Source organism: Oryzias latipes, chromosome 1 (assembly GCF_053564925.1).
Source record: "Oryzias latipes strain Hd-rR chromosome 1, Olatipes_Hd-rR_3.1".
In the NCBI taxonomy this organism is placed as follows: domain Eukaryota; kingdom Metazoa; phylum Chordata; class Actinopteri; order Beloniformes; family Adrianichthyidae; genus Oryzias; species Oryzias latipes.
In genome coordinates, this window is record NC_136237.1 from 19,773,389 (window position 1) to 19,797,336 (window position 23,948).

General features: G+C 40.5%; 3 protein-coding genes across 4 annotated transcripts; 2 read left to right on the top strand and 1 right to left on the bottom strand.

Moving 5' to 3' along the window:
* Positions 1-501: 501 nt before the first annotated feature.
* Positions 502-7,454, bottom strand: eif3ba (eukaryotic translation initiation factor 3, subunit Ba). Its single transcript, XM_004065969.5, has 19 exons — positions 7,229-7,454; positions 5,605-5,797; positions 5,396-5,515; positions 5,255-5,312; positions 5,030-5,158; positions 4,753-4,910; positions 4,480-4,611; positions 4,326-4,392; positions 4,207-4,253; positions 3,919-4,129; positions 3,773-3,845; positions 3,559-3,681; positions 3,385-3,463; positions 3,076-3,214; positions 2,866-2,991; positions 2,718-2,795; positions 2,509-2,617; positions 2,312-2,424; positions 502-1,074 (listed from the first exon to the last, which is right to left on the bottom strand). The coding sequence occupies exons 1-18, from the start codon at positions 7,329-7,331 to the stop codon at positions 2,324-2,326; spliced, it is 2,046 nt and encodes a 681-aa protein (XP_004066017.1). The 5' UTR covers positions 7,332-7,454; the 3' UTR covers positions 502-1,074; positions 2,312-2,323.
* On the top strand, positions 6,535-15,206 carry brat1 (BRCA1-associated ATM activator 1). Of its 2 annotated transcripts, none has more exons than XM_078944122.1 (13): positions 6,535-6,628; positions 7,873-8,000; positions 8,821-8,969; positions 9,055-9,202; positions 10,132-10,573; positions 10,944-11,069; positions 11,221-11,312; positions 11,393-11,496; positions 11,569-11,755; positions 11,969-12,042; positions 13,486-13,570; positions 13,645-13,931; positions 14,100-15,206. In XM_078944122.1, the coding sequence occupies exons 2-13, from the start codon at positions 7,874-7,876 to the stop codon at positions 14,895-14,897; spliced, it is 2,619 nt and encodes an 872-aa protein (XP_078800248.1). In that variant the 5' UTR covers positions 6,535-6,628; position 7,873; the 3' UTR covers positions 14,898-15,206. The 2 variants fall into 2 exon arrangements, with proteins under 2 accessions (XP_078800248.1, XP_078800246.1); XM_078944120.1 differs by lacking the exon at positions 6,535-6,628 and adding an exon at positions 7,455-7,581.
* Positions 15,207-17,289: 2,083 nt separating this feature from the next.
* LOC101166194 (GRB2-related adapter protein) lies at positions 17,290-23,945 on the top strand. Its single transcript, XM_011477272.3, has 5 exons — positions 17,290-17,504; positions 17,576-17,673; positions 17,799-17,918; positions 21,897-22,206; positions 22,279-23,945. The coding sequence occupies exons 1-5, from the start codon at positions 17,427-17,429 to the stop codon at positions 22,456-22,458; spliced, it is 786 nt and encodes a 261-aa protein (XP_011475574.1). The 5' UTR covers positions 17,290-17,426; the 3' UTR covers positions 22,459-23,945.
* Positions 23,946-23,948: the final 3 nt, after the last annotated feature.

Consider the following 23,948-nt stretch of genomic DNA (forward strand, 5'->3'; position numbering starts at 1 on the left):
ACAGAAGGCAGGATATTTTTGGCAGGCCTAATAAATGACAGATTGTAAATATGCTTTGATTTAATAACAGCAAACTGTTTCTCTCATGTTAGAACTCAAGCCTGGAAACTAAACATTTGTAATGAGTACCACATAAAAGTTATTGGTCTCCAGTTTCTAAGAAAGAGAAACTTATCAGGTTTATAGATGAGCATTTTAAAAACCTAGCATCATAATTCTAAAGTACTGTACTGACACTTTCGTCAAAAACTTCCCAGTCTATGTATTCTAATCCTTGGGAGGCGTTTTTTCCCTCTATTGTTAAGTCTGATGGAAATGACAGATTTTTGTGTTGAAATCAAAGCTTCTTAACTTTTAGGTTTAATTCGAAACAACAGATCAAGTTTGTTCAATTACAAATTTGATTTTTAACTTCCTTCTTAAACATTTGAGATAGTGACTTGGTTCCTGGATGTTACAACCATTAAAACAATAGCATTTTAAATAAAGAAAACAGTCAAATTCAAAGTTGGGCTTGAATGTTTATTTAAAGTTATCCCGATGACTGCGCACTCCTCCTCCGTGTGAAAGCCTAGTCTGAAAGGAGGAGGATACAGGCCACTATAATGGCATGACAGCACACTTCTTGACAAGGCTACTTGTTTGGACTGCATCCGTCCACTCTGCACTGGTAGGACACTTTGTGCTGCCTTGAAACACGCCAGCATAGTGATGCTGCTTGAGAGCAAGAAGAAGAAAGAAAATAATAAACTAGGAGGCATAAATGTCCAAAATAAGGTTCGGAATCAGAAAGTCCAACCAATGAATAGAAAAACTTTATTACTAAATGTTACGATCCTCTCTCCTGAAGAGAGCTGGGGTGGAAGATGTAAGAATACAAAGGAAAAAAAAAGGTTATTCAGTGTCCTCCCTTGTCTCTCAATGAGGCTGATGATCTGAGGTGTGCTGTGGTGACGATGACACTTGATCTGAGAACTGAAGTCTAAAATGAACCAAGATTGACGGCGTGGTCACTGTCCCTCTCCAATCAATGACGCAGGTCCTCGCTCCTCCTTCCACACGAAAACGGATGAACTGCAAGAATCAACAGTTCTGTGTGAGAACTTCAGGCAGTCTGGTTTCAATGATGACTGCAATCTACCAAATCCCCACTAGGCTACATTTACAGACAAAGCTATTGAAACCCGTTGGAATTAGACTAACACAGAATTATCGCTGAAGTAACTTGATTGACAACGGTAATTACTGAAAAACAGACTTTTTTTGCCGTCACCTCTCTCTAGCGATGGCGACACTGCCTGTGGTCTCTGGATTAATACGTTCATAAGAAAAAAAAAAGTCGATAAACATTTGAAGACCACGAGATTAACCCCAAACCCAAAGATTCAAGAATTTCATATGTATACCCAACGCAGAGAGGAAAAGTCTGACTCTGAATTGTTGCTTCAGAGTCCTGTCCTCCTGCTGTGGTCCAAACATGAAGGCTTGCATAGTATGCTGCCTTCACTACACTGTAACACCTGGGAACAGCTGCTTTCTGATTTTTAGTCAGGTTTTACATCAATCACAGCTTTTTATTTCATCTTAAACTGAACTAACACTTTTTTTTATTGTTGACTGAGAAATCTCCAAAAGATTTTAATGGAAACACATCCAGCTGACTGCTTTGGCCCACTGCCAACCATTGAACGGTTGAACCAGGTCAAACTTCGACCAATCAGGGACTTGGATTTGACAGTGACGAATGGATGACGTCCCATTTCATTCACGGAAGTGGCAACTATTCAAACTGTTTGAAAATTACTCATGGAGGTGAAATTAATAACTGTGGTTTGTTCCCGGCTGGAAGTCTATGACACAAAGTCTTTGTAAAGTAGAGCTGTGAACAAAAATGCCTGGAGCAAAAGTTGGGAGATTTGCACGGCTTTGACATTACACACCAAGCCTCTTCCATCTGCGAGTACATGTGCTAGCAAACAGAAAAAGAAGAAGTCCATCCCTGCTGGTGCAGTATGAACACCATGGGTTAAACGCGCATTCAGGATTCAAATGCCCAGTTCTGTAGATTATTTCTTTATTATATTATTTAACTGCTACTGTGTTTTTTTTTAACATAATGAGTAGAAAAAATGCATTTGCCTTTAAATGAATCATTAGAACCTTCCTATAACACCGGAAAAAAACTTCACACTATTAAAATGATCAATGCCCAGAGCTAAATGCTTGAATACATTTTATACAGTTGTGTCAGTGAATGTGGTGCGCTAACATTTCTGTCCACGTGTGTATAAACCAAAACAACAAAAGTCACCTGCGTGGGGGACTACAGATCGTCGAGGGCAATGATTTTTTCGTCGCAAAAAAACTCAATGGTCTCCTCCTCCCAGTCATCCACATTGCTGTCCAGCTCGTCCGTGTCCACTCCTGCACCAAACGGAAAAGAAAACAAATGTTATCCATTAAGACAAAAATGCAAACAAGCCCATACATTGTAATGCAAAGCCCCACCTCCTCTGAGCTCCAGGCGCATGCTCTTCTGTTCCTGATAGTTCTTGAGGGCTTCCTCTCGGTAGCGACGGTAGTCTTCAAGCATGGTTCTTCGCTTGTCCACCAGTTCCTATAGAAACAAACACCATGTGAATCTTATGGAGCGTACACATGCATGATCACACAGCACAATGAGGGAGTGGAGGAAAAAAACGGGTAAGATGTCGAACCTTTGAAGCCTTAGACTGACTCAGACGATCTTTCTGCTCAAAGGTCTTTGAGTATTTCTTCAGATCCTTCTTGATCATCTGCAGAAGAAGGGAAAAGAGTCAGTCGACTGTTCTGTACTACCCTACAGACGCTACAGATAAAAGTTACCTTGATCTGATCTGCACTCAGCAGAGTGGGAGGTCGGGGTCTCCACAGTAGCTGGCAGAAGCGGTCCTTGTTGTTTTTCTGAAGGAGTCGACCCTGGAATGTCCACACCCAGTATGCATTGTCCACCTGGATGAGTAGAAAATTATGCGAGTGTGAGATTTTTTTGCTTTCCGGTTAAAACGCGTGGAATGGTGTTAAATCCAAACGCACCTTGTGGCTCCACCAGGAGACGGATGTGACGACGTAGCGACCAGTTGGGTCCCACTCCACATCTGAAGCCATGTAGTGCTCTGCTATGTTCATCATGGTACAGTCGGATGTGTCTACAAAGGCAAGAGCTCCATTCATGCTGCACACACACACACACACACACACAAAACCAAAAGTTGAGGAAGACAAACTAACAGCCTAAGAACAGCACTTGAATCAGGAGCTTAGCTCTCACACAAGATATCAGAAAAATTGGTAAAGTTTTTCATTGGCTGATTATTTCTTATTTCTAACAAAAACACTACTGACCTCCTGAGACCTGCCAGCACCATAAACTGACCCTGAGGACTCCAGAAAATGCTGTTGGCCTGCTGCTTGTCAAACATCTCTATAAAAAGCAAAACACACAAAAAAAGTCAACATTTTGTGCTAATGGACGTCAATAAGAACCAAAAATCTCTATAGCCTAAAAGCAAGACTTACTGATGAGCTCAATTTTGCCGTTGTTTTTGACGTGATAGAAAGAGGCGTTGATCCTTGGAGACTCTCCATGCAGAACGGCAAACTTGCTGCCGTTTGGCTCCCAGGCAAAGGCTATGATGCTTTCTAAAGAAAAAAACATCACAGGACCACATGGGACTACTTTCTTGTGGAAGAATTGCCAGCAGCTGACGTAAGGCACAAAATAAACTCTCACCCTTCATCTCCACCACATCAACAGGAACCTGCTTCTCCCTCATTCTGAAGATTTCAAAGTTGGTCACAACACCCTGAAACCAACAATAATATGAGACTTCTCCTTTCCTCACTACGAGAGGTGAAAGTCAACCGTTTTTTGGTTACCTGAGTCCCTTTGGGCGTTCTGTCCACCTTCACACACAGATAATCCCCGTTTCTCTGCCAGTGCAGTTTGCAGTCGACAACATTGAAGAGGTTACGGACCCGGATCTCCTGACGGGAAGGCATCTGCATCAGAGTCACTCTTGCCGGGATGTCCTTGTCCTCGGGTACCCAGAAAGCTATGATGTTGTCACCAGGAGACCACGAGAAGTCCCTGAAAGATGGACACACACACACAGTTATTAAGATCCAAACACAAAACCAGTCACCAACACTTACAGAAAAACTCACTTGATCCCATTAATCTTCAGACTCTTCTTGTCCAGCAAACCCATTGACTGAAAAACAAGACAGACTGTGTTTTAAGCAACAATTAAAACTATTTACATTCATTTTTTAGCTTTGCTTACTGGAGTTTCATAGATGCTCAAAGTGTCTTGAGTCATTCTAGCAAAAAACTTCCCGTCGTGGCTCCACCTGAATGCAACAGACGTGTCACTTAAATATGATAGAAGTCTGGCATGTCTGCTCAAATTCAGACACAATCAGAGGTCAAGTGCTGACTTGAATATTGGCCAGTGTGCTGAGCTCTCGCAGTGGAAGCCTCTCTTCTTCTGTCCAGTCAGAATGTCCCAGATGATGATGGCCTGAGGGTCCTCCTTAGTGTCCATCAAGGGACTGAAGGTCACAACATACCTGCACATTGGAAGCACACGTGAACTTTGGGAAAACTCAGGTGTTTCATTTTAAATGATCCCCAACACAGAGATGAGCTCTGCTCCTCCTCAGAATGAGCTTTTTCGGGATGAAACCTAAAGAAGGCACGTTTTGGATTACCTCTCACATGGTGAGAAGTCGATGAGGGACACGCCCTGGTGGCTGAATCTCTGAATCTGCTTGAACTTCTCACCGCCCCACAATGCAATGCCACGTTGGTGAAAGGTGGCCAGGTAGGTGCCTTTAGGAGACCATCGAACGTAGGTCTCTGTCCAACGCTGCATCCCAACAGAAAGAAAATCTATTACATTTCTCATACTATTCTGAATAAACATGGGTATTAAGAACCACTTATTTGGCTACGTCCAATTTAACGGTAATATAAAAAGTAACTTGCCGCCCTTTCTTCAGCCAGAATTGGCTCTTTGGCGTCATTTGCGAAAATGGCAGTCCTCTCTCCAGCCTCGTAGATCACACTGTACTGGTCACGACAGTCTGGATCCTCTATCCAGTGACGCATATTCCCCTTTGGTCAAATGAACATTTTAGAATCCTGCCGTCACATCGCAATTCTTAGGGAAACAAAACTGATAAATTACACTTAACCAAAAGTCACACTCACAAAGTCTTTGAAGGGCTGCTTTGCTGGAGGGTCCCACTCATCACTGATGTTCATGTACCTGAAAAAAAAAGGCAGGAATTACTCACTTAAATACATCACATAATTTGCAGGAACTGAAGTGCTGTGATCCTGCAAACATACTTGTCAAAGTCAGTGAAGAGGTTGACCCTGAATGTATGCTGTTTGTCAAGTTTGTATCCATCCGCATTTTTCACCGCCTCCAAGGCCTGGTTAGGAGAGGAATATTCCAAGAAGATGTATCTACGCGGACAAAAAAAAAAGTTACTGCATGTAAGCACATCAACTCCAAGTCTGCAACTACAGCTACATAAGAGAACGGAGGCCTTTACCCTTTGGTCGTGCCATCAGCTTCGGGATAAAATTCAGTTGTGATCTTGCCGAACTTGGAGAAGATCTTGTGAATGACGTTCTTGAGTTTCTCCAGCCGCTCCGGCCCCACCTGAGGAACGTTGTCCACCACCACCACAGAGTCTATGCCGTCCGTTTCCTGAGGCTTCTCACGCAAGATGTCTTCAAGGAGCTCTGGAAAGTGAAGAGCGCAGAGTTGAGAGCATTTTAAAAAATGAAACTTTTTACAGTGTTTTATAGTTTACTTTAATACAAATTACTTTAAAATATATATATTAATGATTTCATATCACTAGGAATGTCTTTTACAAGTTTAGGTTAACAGAAAATGCTTCATTTTGTCCCTCGATTGTGGCTCTGTGGCTTTGAAGAACAATTTGAATAAATAATAGACTTGATATTTAAGTGTTTTCATTTATTATTAGATTTTTAAACTGTGGTAATCTTACATAAATAAAAATTCACTTATACATTTTTTAACCAATGGTGATATTAAACTAAATCAACAGCCACTGGAAGGTTTACCATTCCCCTAAATAGCAAACATCAGAAAACAAACCAAAATAATGGCAAAGGGTTGGATCTATTGTCAGAGTGGTTTATAATTGGAATTAGTTTAAACTCATATTCTTACCTTTTGTTTAGTTGCTGTTCAAAGACAAAGTTCTTTCAGTACATTTGCAGCAAGATCTTACTTTATACCGGATGCATTTTATTTTGAAAGGAATTTGTATGCGCTGCTGTCAAAAGGTATATAATAGTAATGTAACACTGTTATAATTATATTATTCCAATTTTTAAAGCTACTTTTTATGAATGAATGGCTTGATGGCCACAAAAAATGTGATTTTTTTCTTCTTTTTCTTTTAACATAAACAGAAAATAAACAGAAAAGTGAGGCTCTCACTGGGTTTTGGTGTAAAATAAACTGGACCATCATGTGCTTCTTTCAGCACTAAAGCTTGCAGACCCCTGATCTATCTGCTTCACTTCTTCCTTTAAGAGGTAGGTTCTTTGGTTAATCTGTAAATTACTTCTGCAAATGTAATCACCCAAGTTCAGTTTAAATAATCCTCCAGACAATTTTAAGTAGTCTAGATTATATGAAATCCATTTGGATGCTGTGTCTCTATGTGGTTAAAAAAAAATGTGAGCTTTGTTAATGCCATGAAGTATATTGTGAAATAACAAAAGAGCATATTTAATTCAAACCTTTCAAAATGTCACAACAAGACAAGAGTAGTGACGTAAATTCATCAATTTATATATTTGTCAAATTGACTTAAAAGACAACTAAAGATGCTAATTTCCCCTTTAACTCATCGACTTAAAAACTGACGGTATAGCATCTGGTATGATGACTGAATGAACGGCGTTCATGATCATGATAGACAAGAAAACCGATTGTTCGTGTGTTTCTTGGTTGATAAAACCTTCCAATTAACTCTGTCGAGACTAATACGGCTTAACTAGTCCATTCTTTCGCCTAAAGAAAATGTCAAACTGACAGCATCTGCAAATATGTCAAAAGCAACGGTCCGTCTAGCTTTTTAGCTAGCAGTTAGCAATAGGCCTACAGCCGGCGCTTTTCCTGCTAGCGCTTACCCTCATCCTCGACATCATCTACGAAGTCCTCCGGGTCGCTGAAGGAAGGCTCCTCCTCCTCCTCATACTCTGGGTCGTCCACCATATCAACTGTATTTCGCATTTAATGGGACTGCGGTTCTGAAAAACCTTTACAGAGGCGCAAAATCCCGGAAAATGAGAGGCTAACAACGAACGACCGGTGAGGCACCATGTGCGAAAATGGACGAAGAGGCGGAAACGTGACGCCGGAAGCGGGTCAGAGGCGCGTTTACGGACCATCGTGAAATCGCAAAGTTGTAAAACAAATGGAGGAGCGACAACAACGAATGCTCAATTAGATTTACTGCATCGAGATGAATACAGATCGAACGGTAGTAGAAGCTACTTTTGCTAGCAACATAAGGGGAGTCACCTGCCAGTAAATTGTTGAAAACTACTTCTTTTTTAGAGTTACTCGCAATATGTCTCAAATACTGACTACAAAATTGCCACATGAAAGTAATTCACTTTTTATCCATTTACTTTTATAAAGGTTTTTTGGTTTAGCTATATGATTTTCGCTTTTGATGAATTTCAATATCGACGATTCGAAGGTTTGAGTTAGTTATCGTGACGTGAGCTCCAAACTTGGTGTATGTTGGGTTTTCCCGGCCATTCTTCAGTATGGATGGAGACTGTGTGTCTCTCCTGCCGCGGGTCTGTGACGTTCTGGCGGCCCCGAGAAGCTCTTTGCCCGATGATACAAGCCTGGAAAAACTGCTGGACTGGTTCACAACATTCAGCAAATCGGGTTAGTTCTGGGAGCTGTTCCCCATACTACGAGTTCTTCCCAGCCAGTCTGGCGCAGTTTTCTTTGTTTATGTGAATTCAATTTGGCCGGGATATAATTTGCACATAAATTCCTGGAAATATTTGAAATTTAAAATTGAAGTACATTTAATAATTATTTATGAAGAGAAGTAGAAGTTCAGGTCCCATTAAAATCATCTTTTGATCAGTTGTAAAATACTTCCCAGTGGTCTTTCAATTATGATTATGCCTTTTTTGGTAACAATTTTAAAGGAAACTGTTATTTTTTTAAGGACATAGTTTCTGCAAAGCAGCAAAACCTCTTAGAAATTTGCATCTGAGTTGGCGGAAGTAAGCTTCTGCTGATTTCCCATCATCCCTTTGTTAACACTCTCTTCTGGTGGCTTACAGCCCCTCACAACCCCAACCTAACATTATCTGTGAAACAATAATAGCGAGCAATATTAAAGCTATCCATTTCCAGGCATACAATTTTGATCCAGATAGACATGGATTTCTTTGTCTGCATGTGGATGCATCAATGGAGCAGAGCAGGGAGCTTGTAGCCCACCCATCTCACTTACTGTGTTTCAAAAGATAGCTTTCTCTAACGACATTTTGTGTGCTCCTGATTCACAACGATTTGAATAAAGATATACTCAAAAAATGCCATTTTAGTTTTCTTTTGTTTATATATGTGTTCCATCATAAGAAAATTACTACAACAACACGTTAAAAAACCCCAAAACACTATTTTCACTGGAGTGGGTCTTGAATGTTTCTGTTATCACACTCTTTGACTGTGTCTCCTCCTGTTGAAGGCGTGTCTCTGCTGGAGGTCAACCCATGTCTGCAGGGCTTCATATCAACTGTAGTTTCCAGCAGAGCTGCAGAGTCCAGCATCATCTCCTTTGCCCTCAAACTCACTGGTTTAGTGGCTGCTGCTGAGGATGGCTTCAGAGCTCTCCAGGTAGGCCTCATATCTCCTGCATTTCACCAACATCACACAGCCATCCACAACACTGATAATGATGATGATGCTCTCGCCCCCACAGGCGAACTCTGTCCTGGACCTCGCCTTTAACCCTCAGCACTGGCGTGAAGATGGACTTTGGGATGATCCTTGCGTCCGCATCGGCTGGATTCAGGGCTTCAGCACAATGCTGCAGCACAGACAGGCTTTCAGTTTCTTTGTTCAAGCAGGTAACTCGTCATAAAAGCTGAGCTCTCTTCCAAACATGTAATGACCGTGACAATTTTTGGGCTAAAAGTCACTCTGGTGCATAGTAAATAAGATACTATAAGATAATAATAACAAATTCACATATAAGTTGCACTAGAGTAGAAGTTGCACTTTTTTGGGAGAAATTTATTTTACAAAATACGCGACCAAGAACTGAAATTTCATCCTGAAAGACAAATCATAGGGATGAAATAGACAACAAAAATAGACTGAAAATATGCACACGCTTCACTACTGTAACACGTAGCTTCATGAGACATTGGAGGAATTGAATAATCTAGTATATTGAACAATCGTTCAGATAACCATAACATAAAGAGCGCACTAAAAAATCAACTAAACTCACTATATCACTTAAAATCACTAAATCTGTTGAATTCTTCATTATCTGTGTCACTTTGGAATAATTCTGCCCAAGCCCGCCGTAGACTGAGCGGCCCTACTTCTTTAGCGTTGCTGTCAGTAGCAAATACTGATACACACCTACACTGCCCTCTAGTGGCTGTTAGTGGAAAAAGAAGAAATACACAAGCATATTTATTTAACCCTTGTGCTATCCTAGGCACAAGGGTTAAAACAAGGGTTAAAAAAAATCACGTAGAAGTCACATCCCCGGCCAATTATGCAAAAAAAATAAAAAATAAAACGCGCCTTATACGCCAAAAAATGTCCAATAGCTGTTTATTTTTCAATAGACAATTGTGGGATTTTGGCTCCTTGGAGCCAGTGGGTACTTCCTGTGAACTCAATCCAGTTATCATATATAGTTGATATAACTATACTGCGTCATGTTGCAGCAGGAAACAGTTGGAACTACAGATCTTATAACTTGATACCATCTTGTACTTCTGGTAGTGTCATCATCTCCCTTTAATGCTTCTTTCCTTAGACTCCATCAAGCCCCTCCTTCAGCTCCAGACAGACACAAGCTTATTTGTGGCTTCAGCTGCCAGTCAGATGCTCGCTCACGTCCTGATGCTCTCCCACCCTCTTTTGTCCGGCTTCAATGGAAAAGAAGTCGATGACAAGAGTTCAAGCTCCTCCATCACAGGCTTGATGCGCCCAGCGGTCATTGAAGCAGACCAGGACGTTGCTGCTGTTGTCACAGAAATCTTAGAGTACCTCAAGACACGGATGCTGCCCAAAGAATCATCACAGCTTCATCAAAGTCAGCAGATCCTGAAGCTGCTAGCCCTAATTCTCAGCCAGGCTGGACCTTCACTTCGGGACAAGCTACTGCTCTTTCTCAGGGAACCTTTGGAGGAACTGGTGGCCTTAAACTACAGCCAACTCACTCGTCCACTGATGGATGTTATTCTAGCTGCATATAGGTACAGATCTTTTGCGTCAGTACTACCTGTCTCTCAGAGAAATTTGGTTTTGGTTTGTGTGAACACAAAACAGAAAAAACTAAATATGATAAAGCAGAACCAACACAAGTTACATTTCTGTAAACAGGCATGAATTAAATGTATGTTTGTATAAAATAGGTTGCAATTTTGGCCAGTTCTATGTACTAAGATGAACTCTAAAAATATTTATTGATGGATTATGCAACTTTGTTTTATCAGAAACCTGTGAAACAATAAGTAGTTTACTATACATTCACTATAAAGATGACATACTAAAAGAAAACATTTGATCAAACTGTCTCTCTATGGAAAAATCTACATTTTAATGGTTTTTTTTCTCTCCTTTCAGCTCCATTAGAGGTGATGAAAAGGTCCCTGATCCAATCCTCTGTCATCTTTTGTCAGTCATGTTAAACCAGAGAAAGCCATTTGACCGGATCCACGCTGCAGCTGCTTTTCTCTGCAGCGGCCACGAGTAAGCATCTGTTCACAGCACGGCAATGCATTCTGCTTTGAGTTGCTGGTTGAACTTCACCAGGGAATCCTGGCTCGTATACATGCAGGGGTTTCCCCCCACAGGGGGTTTAATTATTTTTATTTATTTTTTGCTGTGGTTCTCTGTGCAGCAACCAAATCCACATGGCGCAGTCTGCATGTATTCTCTTGCTTCCCATGGAGATTATCACTGGTCTTACTTTGTTAGAGGGAAACTCCACAGGTAAAACACACATTTACTGTATTCCTTTGTAGGATTAGCATGCAGTTTGACTGACTGTTTTTATTTTTTTGCTCCTGCAGTGAAGGAGCATCGTTTGTTGATGATGGAGCAGCTTCAAAGTAAAATCTCCTGCATTTCCATGATTTGCATCAGCCTAAAACACATCCCAAAGATCACGCTCATGGTGAGTTTAACACAGAACTGTATGTCTCTAATGCTTTGAAATGTTCCGAAAAAGCCTCTTTTTCTCTCTCAGGCTCCTGACTGCCGGCCCTGTCCTCCTGCTGTAGTCGTGGCTGCAGTGTTGGCATTGTTGAGGCTGTGCAGGGGCCTTTCTCCTCCCTCGTTGAATGGCTGTGTTGCAGTTTTTAGAAATGTGACTGGGAGTGGGAAAGTTCAGAAATGTGCCCTGGAGGCTCTTTCAGCACTCAGCAGCAGCTCAGGTAAACCTCTCTGACAGTCGCCTGCCATTCTGACAAATATAGGGTCTGCGTGATCGTACAGCAAAGCGTGCTCTAAATCTGTTTAAAACTACAAATAAATTGTATGCTAATAGTTAAAGTGTTATATAAGTTTGAGTTATTTTGGACTAGTACCAGATATTTGAAGTCTGGTGTGTTGTTGATTCAAGTTTTTTGGTTTTGAGTGTGTTTCAGAAGTGTCAGTCATGCTGGTTGAGGTTTTCACCCTCCTGATAGAGTACCTGAACCATCCTGACTCTGACCCCACTGTAAGTTTATCACTGTAGTCAGCATCTTTTATTTTGCAAATTAAAGGTTAATTCCATTTTGGAAAAACATCCCTTTTTGAAGCTGTCTTTGAGGTAAGTTATTGGAGCAGACGAGTAGTAGATTTGAGGGTAAATGAAAAGAAAATGAATAATCTAAAAATGCATTACTCTGTTTTTTAAAGTCAACAGTTATTATTTAATTTGACAACAAGATCTATTGTTGTAGGGATTCAGTGTCTTAATTTTTTCGGGATAGATTCTACCACATTTCCAAATCTTACAGAAATGACCCATTTGGAGAATATCGAAAAACTTGTTTGCTAAAAATGTACAATCTATAAAAGGATTGAAGTTTTAAAGTCAAAAAAAGGAGCCCATACCCTTTTTTTTTTATTTGGTTGATGGGCAAAAAATGGAGAGGTGACTGTATGGACTGCAAAATCCCGTGATCTTACGGTTCATTTAAGAATTAAACAAAACTAATTTTTGTGGAAATGTTTCCTAAATGTCCAAGCAGTGTCCAAAACAAGACTCTGACCATTTACATCAACCTATCAAGGTTCAGTTTTCAGATTTAAGTTGGCAGGACTCACAGAAGGACTGCTGCCTTTTAACAAGATCAACTCTTTGTTAAAGCCTGAGGCTGCATGTTCACAAAATGTTGTTCTTGTTTTCACATTTTGTGAGATCTTGCATTATCTGATCACATGCCTTACGTTGTCAACCAATTTAATGGTCTATTACGGTGTTTATCAACCAGTGTGCCGTGGTGCACAGGTGTGCAGTTTGAGATGGTCAGGTGCGTCATGAAATTATTCAGTTTCACCTGATTGGTCTAAAAAACATTTACTATTGTCAGAATATCTGTAATTGAACTTGTCCTTGTGGCATTTTGCACATCATAGAGGACATATATGAAGAAATGTAAGATTAAAATTGCTTTTCTGAATTTTTTTTCTTAAATTGTTGTGAATCAGGAGCAGACGAAAAAAATACAGTTGAAAAAATTTTGTATTTGTGGCATATAAAAAACACTTTGCCGGCCACAACTTCCATAGGGGGTGGTGCATCTACCTGCAGACAAATGGATCCATGTTTGTCTTTGTTTTCCTCGTCTGAGCTGGATAGCTCCAATATTGCTCCCCAGTTTTGTTGCACCAGTAAGGGGCTGTAAACTAGTAAAAGAGCAGGGTAAACAAAGCTCTTAGTAACGGAGAGTGGAAGTAGTGGTGGGTTTGCTTGTCCACAACTCGGGTGAATTTCTAATGAACTCCCGCCGCTCTGCAGAAACTATGTCCTAGAAAACGGCTGTTTTTTTTAAAAACAGCAAAATCCTAATTGAACGAACACTTGAAAATAGATTAAAAAAATGATCGAAGTTCAGGAAAGAAAAGATGGGAAACGTTTCTGTTTATTAAAAATCATTGATCTTTTTTTTCTCAGATGCTGCAGAAGTCATACCAGGCTCTGGTACAGTGGATTGGTGTTTGCTCAAATCTATCCTCCATAACAAACCAGCTCAAAGAAGGTAAAACTGGCCACCATTTGTTTCCTTTGCAGTAAGTAGATTCCCAGAGCTTACATTTCACACCTGGCTCACAGATCTTACTCAGGTGGTGAGGAAGCGTGCGTGCGACATGCGCTGGGAGGTGAGGGACTCCACTGTGGAGTTTTTGGGCCACTTAGCTGGGCTGCCCGCCTGCAGGACGGAGGTCGGTGGAGCGTGCAACGCCGCCGAGTATCTGCTGGGAGGCTGCTGCGTTACGACTCCTCTCCTCGTGGAGGCGCTACATGACCCAGAGAGTTATGTGAGGGCCAGCGCTGTCTCTGCTCTGGCTCAGACTATGACTCATAGCTGGCAAGAGGGGGTGGTGCCCACAAAGGAGCAGGTGGGCAGATAATAGAATTTTATGTGACTCTACCTGTTAGCAGATTTGTAGTTGTTTATTGGGAAATGGTTTTAAAAACCTCTCAGATATGCAAAACTTTTTAGTTTCTTGTTAAATTTGAAAAGTTTCTTCATAGATCTTTATATTTCAATGTTTGTGTGCCTACAGGCTGAAATAGTGACCCAGCTGCTGGAAATGCTCTCACAAGACACTGAGGGGTTTGCCAGGAGAGCCGTCCTGCAGTACTTCATCACCTGGTTCTCCTCTCATCCCTCATGCACCTCCTCCCCTCTCCTAATGCAGTCTGTGCGCTCTGTCCTCTTGCAGGGCAGCGCCGACCTGGACTGGGAGGTCAAAGTTCACACCCTGGATCTGGCGGAGCTGCTAATGGACCAAGCCTTTTTAGGTCAACATGGTTACACAAAAGGATTAGAAAGTCACCCTGCACAACCACACCCTTATGCTGCGACGGCTAAACAAGCTTACACACTCACACAGCGCTCAGATTTGCTCTGTGCGTTGGACGGTTTGGTCAAACAGGGACTTCTGTCGGTGTTGTTGAGTGGTTTATTTGACTGTGACAGACCCGTGGGTCTGAAGGCATGCCGGCTGCTGATCCGACTCAAACACGTTCTGCTTCTAAAGACCCAGGATGAAAGTGATGCTGTGAAAACAGATCCAAGACTTTACTGCGAGTTGCTAAGTCAGGGCTGGGCGCAAGAGATCAGAAATGTACTGGGAACGGAAGATCGGAGCAATGAAACAGATCCTCACACTGTTACCGTTAACGTGTGCAATCTGGTGACATCTCTGGATCTAGAGGAGAGGCTGGACGTCCTGACTCGAAGCAGTGATCATTTCTACAACTCCCCCCGCTCTCTGCTGCAGGATATATTGACTGCAAGCGCTGCTCACGCTCAGCAGGACTCACAGCTGAAGGAGGAGGTCATAGTGGACTGCTATTGAGACCTGAACCCACATAGATGTTTGAGAATGCTCTCTAAGCACATGTTTGGAAGCAATCAGTCACAATAGACATGAAGTTTCAGTTTTTCACTGTTTAAAAATGAGATAAATAAACATGGAGCTACTCATATTGCTTTGAGAACAGCTGTTTTATACATTAAACTCAAATAGAATAACAGTCAAAAGTGGGAAAAGCATAGAACTACACAGAGCAATGATGAACCATAAAGGAAGGAATCATCTTCACACATCTATCTGTCTTTCTAAAGAATAAAGATTACCTTTGGACGGTATTGAAACAAAAAGGCATTGAATGCTTGGAATTGTCTTATTCGCCGTCACACATAACCCAAAACAGAAAACTGCCTCCTTCACTCTGTGTTGGAGGTCTTTCAGGTCGTGGACCATCAAAAATCAACATAATTATTGTCACCCAACAGTCTATGTTTTATTACGGGCAGCCGTGGTGCAGCGGTAGGGCGGTCGTCCCATGACCGTAAGGTTGCAGGTTCGATTCCCGTCTTGCACGCCCATGAGTCGAAGTGTCCTTGGGTAAGACACCAAACCCCACCTTGCCTCTGGTGGTAGGCAGGCGCCTGTCTTTGGCAGCAGAGCCGCCACCAGTGTATGAATGTGTGAGTGAATGTGCGTGTGACTGGGTCAATGGGTCTGTGACTGTAAAGCACTTTGTCCTTGTAGGAAGAAAGGCGCTATATAAGTATACACCATTTACCATTTATTACGATAGGCTCACAACATGGGGAAGCTAAAGCCCACTACATCAAAGAATTGACAAAATTCAAATATTGTGAAATTAAGATGTTTTTTTAAACCTTTGAATAACATTTTTCAATAAGAGCTTTACAATATCACTTTTTAATGAGATATAGATCGTATCAATTATACGTTGGGTGACACCGCCATACCACCAAAAATATTTGCTCACCTGCCTTAACTCACATATGAACTAAAGTGTCATCCCATACCTAACATAGAGTTCAATATGATGCTGGTCCACCTTTTGCAGCTATTATAGCTTCAACTCTTCTGGGAAGGCTGTCCACAAGTGTGTTTATAGGAATTTTGACCATTCTTCCAAAAGTGCATTGGTGAGGTCACACATTGATGTTGGTGGAGAAGGCCTGGCTCTCCGTTTCCACTCTTTTCATCCCAAAGGTGTTCTGGGGTTCAGGTCAGGACTCTGAGCAGGCCAGTTAAGTTCGTCCACACCAGACTCTGTCATCCATGTCTTTATGGATCTTGCTTTGTGCACTGGGGCACAGTCATGCTGGAAGAGGAAGGAGCCAGCTCCAAACTGTTCCCACAAGGTTGGGAGCATGGATTCTACAAAATGTTATGGTATCCTGAAGCATTCAGGGTTCCTTCCACTGGAACTAAGGGGCCAAGCCCAAGTCCTGAAAAACAACCCCACCACCAGATTTCTCACTCGACACAATGTAGTCCAAATTTTAAAAAAAGTTTAAAAGAGCACATCTCTAATTCTTCACAGATATGAGTTCTGCAAAACATCAAAAGACCACAAACACACAAGTTGCCATAAAAAGGAAAACAAAGCATTAAAAGTTTAAAACATTTAAAAATCCTGGCAGTTTATAGCTTTTGATTTTTTCTAAGAATTAACTTTTTAAAATGGTAGTTAATGACAAATTACTCTTTTTTTTTAACTAGTCCCCAGTGGCCAGTTAAGGGATTGCAACATTTTGTATTTTCTGTTTGCTGGTGTCATTGTGTAGCTTTTTAATTAACCTAGCAGCTCTGAAATAGCACCAAGGCAAAGCAAAAACAGAAAAAGGTTCATTGAATAAACGTGTTTGTTACCAGTTAAGTTAGCCTCAGAATTCAAAATGCTCTTGACCAAAGTTTAGAAACATGTCATTAACGTAATCATTTACAATAACCTTCACACTTTTTCTCTCCATGCGTCAGGAGTGGCAAACTAACTAGAAATACTGTGTGTGGATTGTCCTGGAAAAAGAAAATGTTCTCAGGCAGACGTTTACACGGTTGAACCATGGATATTTTGAATCTACAAAAAAACATTTACAAGCATTAAAAAAATTGGATGCATCTTCAGGAACTAACAATGACCATCTAACAAAAATATGTTTCATTTACTGTGCAGGAGCATTAACCTATTCATTATTTTCAGATTTTTGGTAACTCATCCATCCAACACCCATAATGTGTTCAATTTTAACTGATGAAACATGCTTGTTTCTTGGGACTAAATTTAGTTTTTTTTCCCAATGGTGGAGGGACATTTCTTAATCCCTGGAGTTCAGAGTGTGCAGACAGTTTAAGTAGATGTTCAGCACATCCACGTGCTCATGCTCCATCATTCGGTCACATGGATGAGCAGAGGGACACGCGCAGAGGAGCTCTCATTAACTTGAGCAGCTGCATCCACTCTGCGGTCACTCTGGCATCCCCGCTGGTCTTCTCCACCGTTTTGTCTCCTTTCATTCATGAGCAGACATTTCTGTTGAAGCTTCTTTTTCTTGGTCCAACATGGAAGCTGTGGCACTTTTCTCTTTCTCTGCATCAGAGGCAGATGAGCTGAGTTTTCAGAAAGGAGACATTGTTAAGGTAAGTATATTGATTACAGATGTGCTGCAGTTGTTATGTTCTCTTGGAGTAATTGTGTGAATGTGTTGTAGGTGACAGAAATGGAAGAGGATTCATACTGGGTCATAGCAGAGATTCAAGGAAGGCGAGGCTTTGTGCCTGTGAACTACATTTCTCTCCTTCCTCATCCGTAATGAAATCCTTTGACCATATATATTATATGTTGTTGTTTGTTTTTTTTTTACTAATTTGAAACACATTGGTTCTCCAAAGACTGTAGGAGGAGATCCTAATGTAACTTGTGTGTTGTCACAGGTGGTTTGCAGGAGCTGTGTCAAGACTTGAAGCTGAACAGCATCTTCGTTGGCAGGTCACTGGAGTCTTCCTGGTTCGACAGAGCGAATCTGCCCCTGGAGAGTTTTCCTTCTCCGTTAGGTGGGTGAGAGAACTCCATTTACACACTTTAAACCCCCAAGAATATACTCAAATGTGTTAACATCCTGTCAAAACCCTGCTTCACTTTGTAGGGGCTGAGTGTGAATTGTTCACACACTTCAATGACTGAAGCTTTTGCTTTTTAGAGCAAGTCCCATATGTAAAGAAAAGAGAGATGTTTTTTTCTTTTTAGACAGTAGGCTAATGCTAAATGGGATATTCTGAAGTCTCTTTTTCAATTTTGTTATACAAAACTAGCAGCACCCACCTCTGCTTCCTCTGCTTCAATGGCAGGGCCAACAGAGGCTAAAGTCAGGACAATTTTAGTACACTTCATGAGAACTCATTGCACTAAAAATATCAGAGTGGTGTGTGTGTGTGTGGGTGTGTGTATGTGTGTGTATGTGTGAGTGTGTGGAGGTGTTATTTAGGCCAGCAGAGTGACGTGGGACACATTTAATCATGGCCACTAAATGAAATGTGTTCAATAATCGGGACATTTCATAACAACAATCTTTTTGTTGTTCTCAGGTGCATTATGCAACTGCAGTCATGAGGGTTCACACCAGATGCACATTAAAGCCTGATGGCGTAACATCTGTCTTTAATGGACTGACAAGGTCTTCACTTAATGTTGTTCTGAAAAAAAGCCAGTAATACAAAAAGTTAGTAATACGGAGTGATAATAGTCTCAGAGAGTAAATATGGCTAAAAAATAGGATCCAATTCACTCCACTGAAAGGATCCAGGACATCTTTAGCCCAAACTTCAACCAGTGTGACTCAGAGATAAATACCTCGGTGCTGAACAGTGCAGGTGACGTTTTCCAGATTCATGGTATTTATTGCAAGATAATCCAGTGTAAATTGAATGTGAACAAACAAACAAGTAAAGAACTAATGGCAAATCACAACATTAATAGAACATTCTATCAAACTGTATGGTTACATGCCTTTGCTAAATAAAAAAAATTCCACAATGTGTGGAAACAAAGTGTTTCCACACATTGGACTGGGATGACGGCTTGATCATATTTTGCTGCCATCACATGTGTGTTGTCTGCTGGGATGTAATTTGGTCGTTTTCATGTTATAAAATAAACCTACTGCTGTAATCCAAATGGTATTTTCCAATATTGATTATTGATTTATCTCATTTTGAAACAGCTTTATAATGGTTTCGATCAGCAACTTCCAGATAAATCAATTCATCGATTAAGTTGAAATCATCATCACACCCCTACTGCTAACAGATTATTTTGGGGATGTAGCTCAGTCCAAGGCTTTTGTTCCACAGCATGAAACACAAAGGAAATTTAGAAAAAGCTTGAGCACACAGGCCTTCTTTGCTAAACAGCAAAGTTCTAGCTACAAAAAGGTAACAACATATGACCACCATTTCACCCACTCAGTAATACCACAATGTAAAACTGCCTTTTTTCCCACGCATTTTTAAGTCACTGTTAGTGAGTAAAGAGTAATGGAAACAGCAGACAGACTTTAGGTTTTTTTTTTGTTCTACGTCTTTTTAGCGCATTAACGTAGGGATTGTATTCAAGTGTGTGGAGGAGGGACTTGCTTAATCATTATTACGCATCAGCTCGGCAAACCCTCAAAGGATTAAACAAAAAGCAAGTCTGAAGCTGACATATCTTTTATTTGGCAAGCAGTTCTGTGAACAAAATGAGTCAGCACCTTCTAAAGAAGTAGAAAAGATCATAAAAAGAGTGCTGATTTATATTTTGACAAGCGTTTTAGCAGGTTCAACTAGTTTAGTGCTGCAGCACAGCATACTGTTCTCATTCTAGTAATGCTCTTCTGTAACAGTCTTATGAGCCCAAACTATTTCATTGGTCCTGGCTTAGGTGTCATTACCTCTACCTGATATCTCTGTTTTTTACAACATTTAGTTTTTTGGTAAAATCCAGCTCTAGATATTGATCTACTACCTTTGAGTCAGCATCTCTCACTTTTTGTGCTGCATCGATTTAAGTGCTTTATGGCTGAGTCTGTTTTTATTCCTTTCATGAAGAATATCACATTACATTAACACATTCAGCACACCACAAGTCCACACATCTCCATGACTGAAAAAGAGCAGTGAGAAGAACTAACATTCTTATATTATTTCTTCCCCTTACATCACCTACCAAAGTAAAAGGAGAGAAGAAAGACAATCATAGATGGCCTTTACTGCCTGCCACCACACACTAACAACAAAATACACATTCCTCAAGTTTCTTGTTGACAAATATTTTTTTAAATAAAAAAAATTAGTACAACTTTTTGGAATTTCTTGTTGAGCATTCCAAACTTTTACCCCGACAAAAGAAAAACGTGTCTGCTTTAAAGCAGTACGAGCAACTTGAAACTTAAAATCAAATCTCCTCCTGTGAATCAGGTAAAAATAAGTAGTTTTTGTAGGCTCTCTGGCATCTCTGTTGCAAAACGGACAGACGGCTGGTTCCAACTGCAGCAGGTTTTATGAGCACAGCTAAAAGTCCACAAAGCTAAATCAGGCAGGCACAGGTCAAAAACAAGCATGAGAGCATCAGAGAAGAAACTACAGTAATCAGGAACTAGGTGGGATTTGGGACAAGCAGCAGGCCACCAGAGTCAGAAACAAAACAGGGTCAGGAAATCAGAGGATCAGGTCCAAATACAACACTCAGTGATGCAGGCAGAGTGACACAAACAATACTTCACACTGAGTGAGGCTCAGCGCAGTGCTTAAGTATACTGTGAGTGATTGCAAATAAAAGTCAGGTGTGGCTTCCAAGACAAGTTTTTATCAAAAATTATATGAGGTTCCGTTTGTGCCAAACGTGTTTTTGCGTCCGCTGTCTATGTCTTTGGTCAATTGTCCATGTCTGCTGAAGTTTATTGAACATTGGTTCAGGTCTGGTTCATGTCCGGTTCATGTCCATGTACGACTAAGCAATCTTCTGTGTGCCCATGCATCTTTGATAATCATTTTTATTTGCTTTGTGATGTTTCAGCTCACTTTAACTTGTTCAGTAGACATAGACAATGGACCAAAGACATAGACGGTGGACACAAAAACATATTTTTGGAACAAAATGAACATCATAAGGAGTCAGACACTTTCTTGACTGTTACTCCATCAGTAGAGTTTTTACCTCCTCCTGTTTTTTATTAGTAAAAACCATAAACTTGGTCTTTTTCAAATTCAAATAAAGCTTATTGTTATTATAAAACTAGTATTTAAGTTTGACCATTTAAATTTGAATATCCTCTAATAAATATTTTAATTTCTTTCCTGAACAAAAATATGTCATCTCAAGTTTCAATACATTTGAGACTTCACAAATGTCATTTATATAAAAAAAAAGAAAAAGAATAGGACCCAATGTTGACCCTTGTGGGATTCCACATTCAATATTTATGCTTTTTGAAGAAATGACCTGCAAACTCTACACAGTGTTGCCTTTTATGCAAATAGGTAGTTAACCAGTTAACTACCTATTAACTACCAGTTAAGGGACACTCCTCTAACCCCAAACAGATATAACTGTGAAAATTATTGGAATGGAATGGAATAAATGAAATCATCAACATTATCAAATGCTTTTTTTAAATGAATAAACACTCCTATTGTGTATTTTTTTCCATCAATTGCTGTTGAAATGTTTTCTGTTATTTTCATCATTGTCAAGGCTATTGATCAGTTTGACCAAAAACCTAATCACTCAATATCTTGTTTTTTTATGAAATAATTTGGTCTGTAAACAAACAAACAGTATTTTATCCATCTAGTATTTCAGAAAATTGTGAAAGTTGTCATACTGGTCTACAGTTGCCGGAATGTGTGTCGCTTGTTCTATGAATGGGATATCTTAAGCTATTTTTGAAGAGAACGTTTCTTGAAGAGTGAAGAAGGTCCTGAAGAGTGATGGAGCGTAACTAACTTGTGTTTCTCGTTACTCCCCCCCCCCCCCCCACACCTCTCACTTTGCAGCTATGGCGACAGGGTGGAACATTTCCGAGTCTTGGAAGGGGGCGGTCAGTACTGCATCTGGGACAAAGCGTTTTGCTCACTGAACCGCTTGGTAGATTTTTACCGAACACACAGCATTGCTGTGGAGAAAGTGGTGTGCCTCAGGGATGCCCCCTCGTCTCCTCGTGTCCAGTCACATCCTGCCCGTAACCCTTATCCCAGCCCGCACAGGCACAGCTCTCAGGAATCGATCTCCTCGGCTCATCTCCACTCTCGCCCTTGTTACCCTGAGCGGGACTCCTCTCTGAATCTACAGAAGCCATTTCTGGAGGTATGATATTCTCTGTCTGGCGTCTTGTGCATCCACCATGCCTGGTGCATTGATTTGTCTACATTTGTGTAGATGCCTCGTTTGGCCAACGCCCTCTGCGACTACACACCTGATCAGACCACCCACCTGCACTTCCTGCGTGGAGATGTCATCGAACTTTTGGACTGTTCCAGTTCCCTGGGCTGGAGGGGGCGCTGTCGAGGCCGGGTGGGCATCTTCCCGCCAAAATTTGTGCACCCCTTGTACCATTAACACCATGTTACCATTTTCCGATGTGGCTATAGACCAGGGAGGGGTCTGCAACCCCAGGCTCTGGAGTCGCACCCGGCTCTTTTATCTCTAATGTAACTCTCTAGATTTTTAACATGTTAGATGACTCAGCAAAACGATTGTAAATGGTTTAATCTGCAGTTCATACACATATATAAGAAAATGCCATCTTTGATTTGGCCTTCCCCATTTTTTTTACTTAATCTGCTGCAGCAGGGGGATCTTATTTTATTTTGAAAGGAATTTGAATGTACTGCTGACAAAAGTAAAGACGTTACTTTTATAACGTAACGTCTGTAACCCTTGTGCTATCCTAGCCACTGTAACGTTGGGAGTTGGGTCATCTAGACCCACTAGACAGTGCACTGAAAATTTTTCTTCAATGATTTGTGATCTTCACTGGTGTCCATGGATTACATGAAATCTTTCCACCTTTATCCACCTTTGTCATGGTAGGGAGAACACATCAATGTAAGGGTGGGGTCATCTAAGATAGCACAAGGGTTAAAAGTAACGTAAGACGTTGCTATTTTAAAAATAATATAGCCCTGTTATCATTTAATTATTGTAAATATTTAAACATCCACATTTTATAATTAAAGAAAAGCTTAATGGTCATAAACACCAATAAAGTATATTTTTTTAAACATAAAATGAGACTTTAAGCCTCTCGCTGGGTTTTGGTCACTGAGCAACTCGCCCAAATAGCTCTTTCAGAGCCCTGCTCTAGACGTTTGAGAAAATGCTAATATTTTCTGTGACAAAGAAAAGATTTTGATTGTAGGTGAGGTTTTTTTAGGACCTACTGGAAAAAAGTGTTTCAAATAAGAGCAGAATTAAATATGAGTGATTTTTTTTTTTTTTAAAGACACCTCGTCATCAAAGCAAAGAGAAAATATAAAATATTCTATTAACCCACACAACTCCACTTTTCTAATCGAACACGATGAGACATAACGGATCCTATAGCTTCAAACTGTACGTAAAATGTCAGTATTGTAAGGTTTTGTGTTGTCTTTCTTTAGGGCTCCTCTTGTCAGTTTATGCAAAACAATCTAAATAAAAACATCACATAGTTACAAAACGACACTGCTCATACTTGATTTGCTGTGACTACTTAGCTCAAATTTACTTAGTGTGTGCTGAAAATATTTCAGCTAAACAGATCATCGAACACATGAATGTAAAACTAATTTCAAACTCAGATTCTGTCATTGCTTGGTTTGGTGTAAAAACTGCACATTTGAGCTTTTTGGAGGATTTTTTTTCACCTATGTCACCATTCCTGTTAATTTATTTAACAAAATCTTTCTTTTTAGTTCATTTAGATCCTTTCTGATCCATAAAAACTGCTGTATCCTTTAAATGAATCCCAGCTCTGGAATTCTGAACAGCTTGTATTCTTACAGTTCACATTTTCTGCTTTGCCATCTTATCTTTCACTCTATTAAACTGTTCAAAAACACAAATAG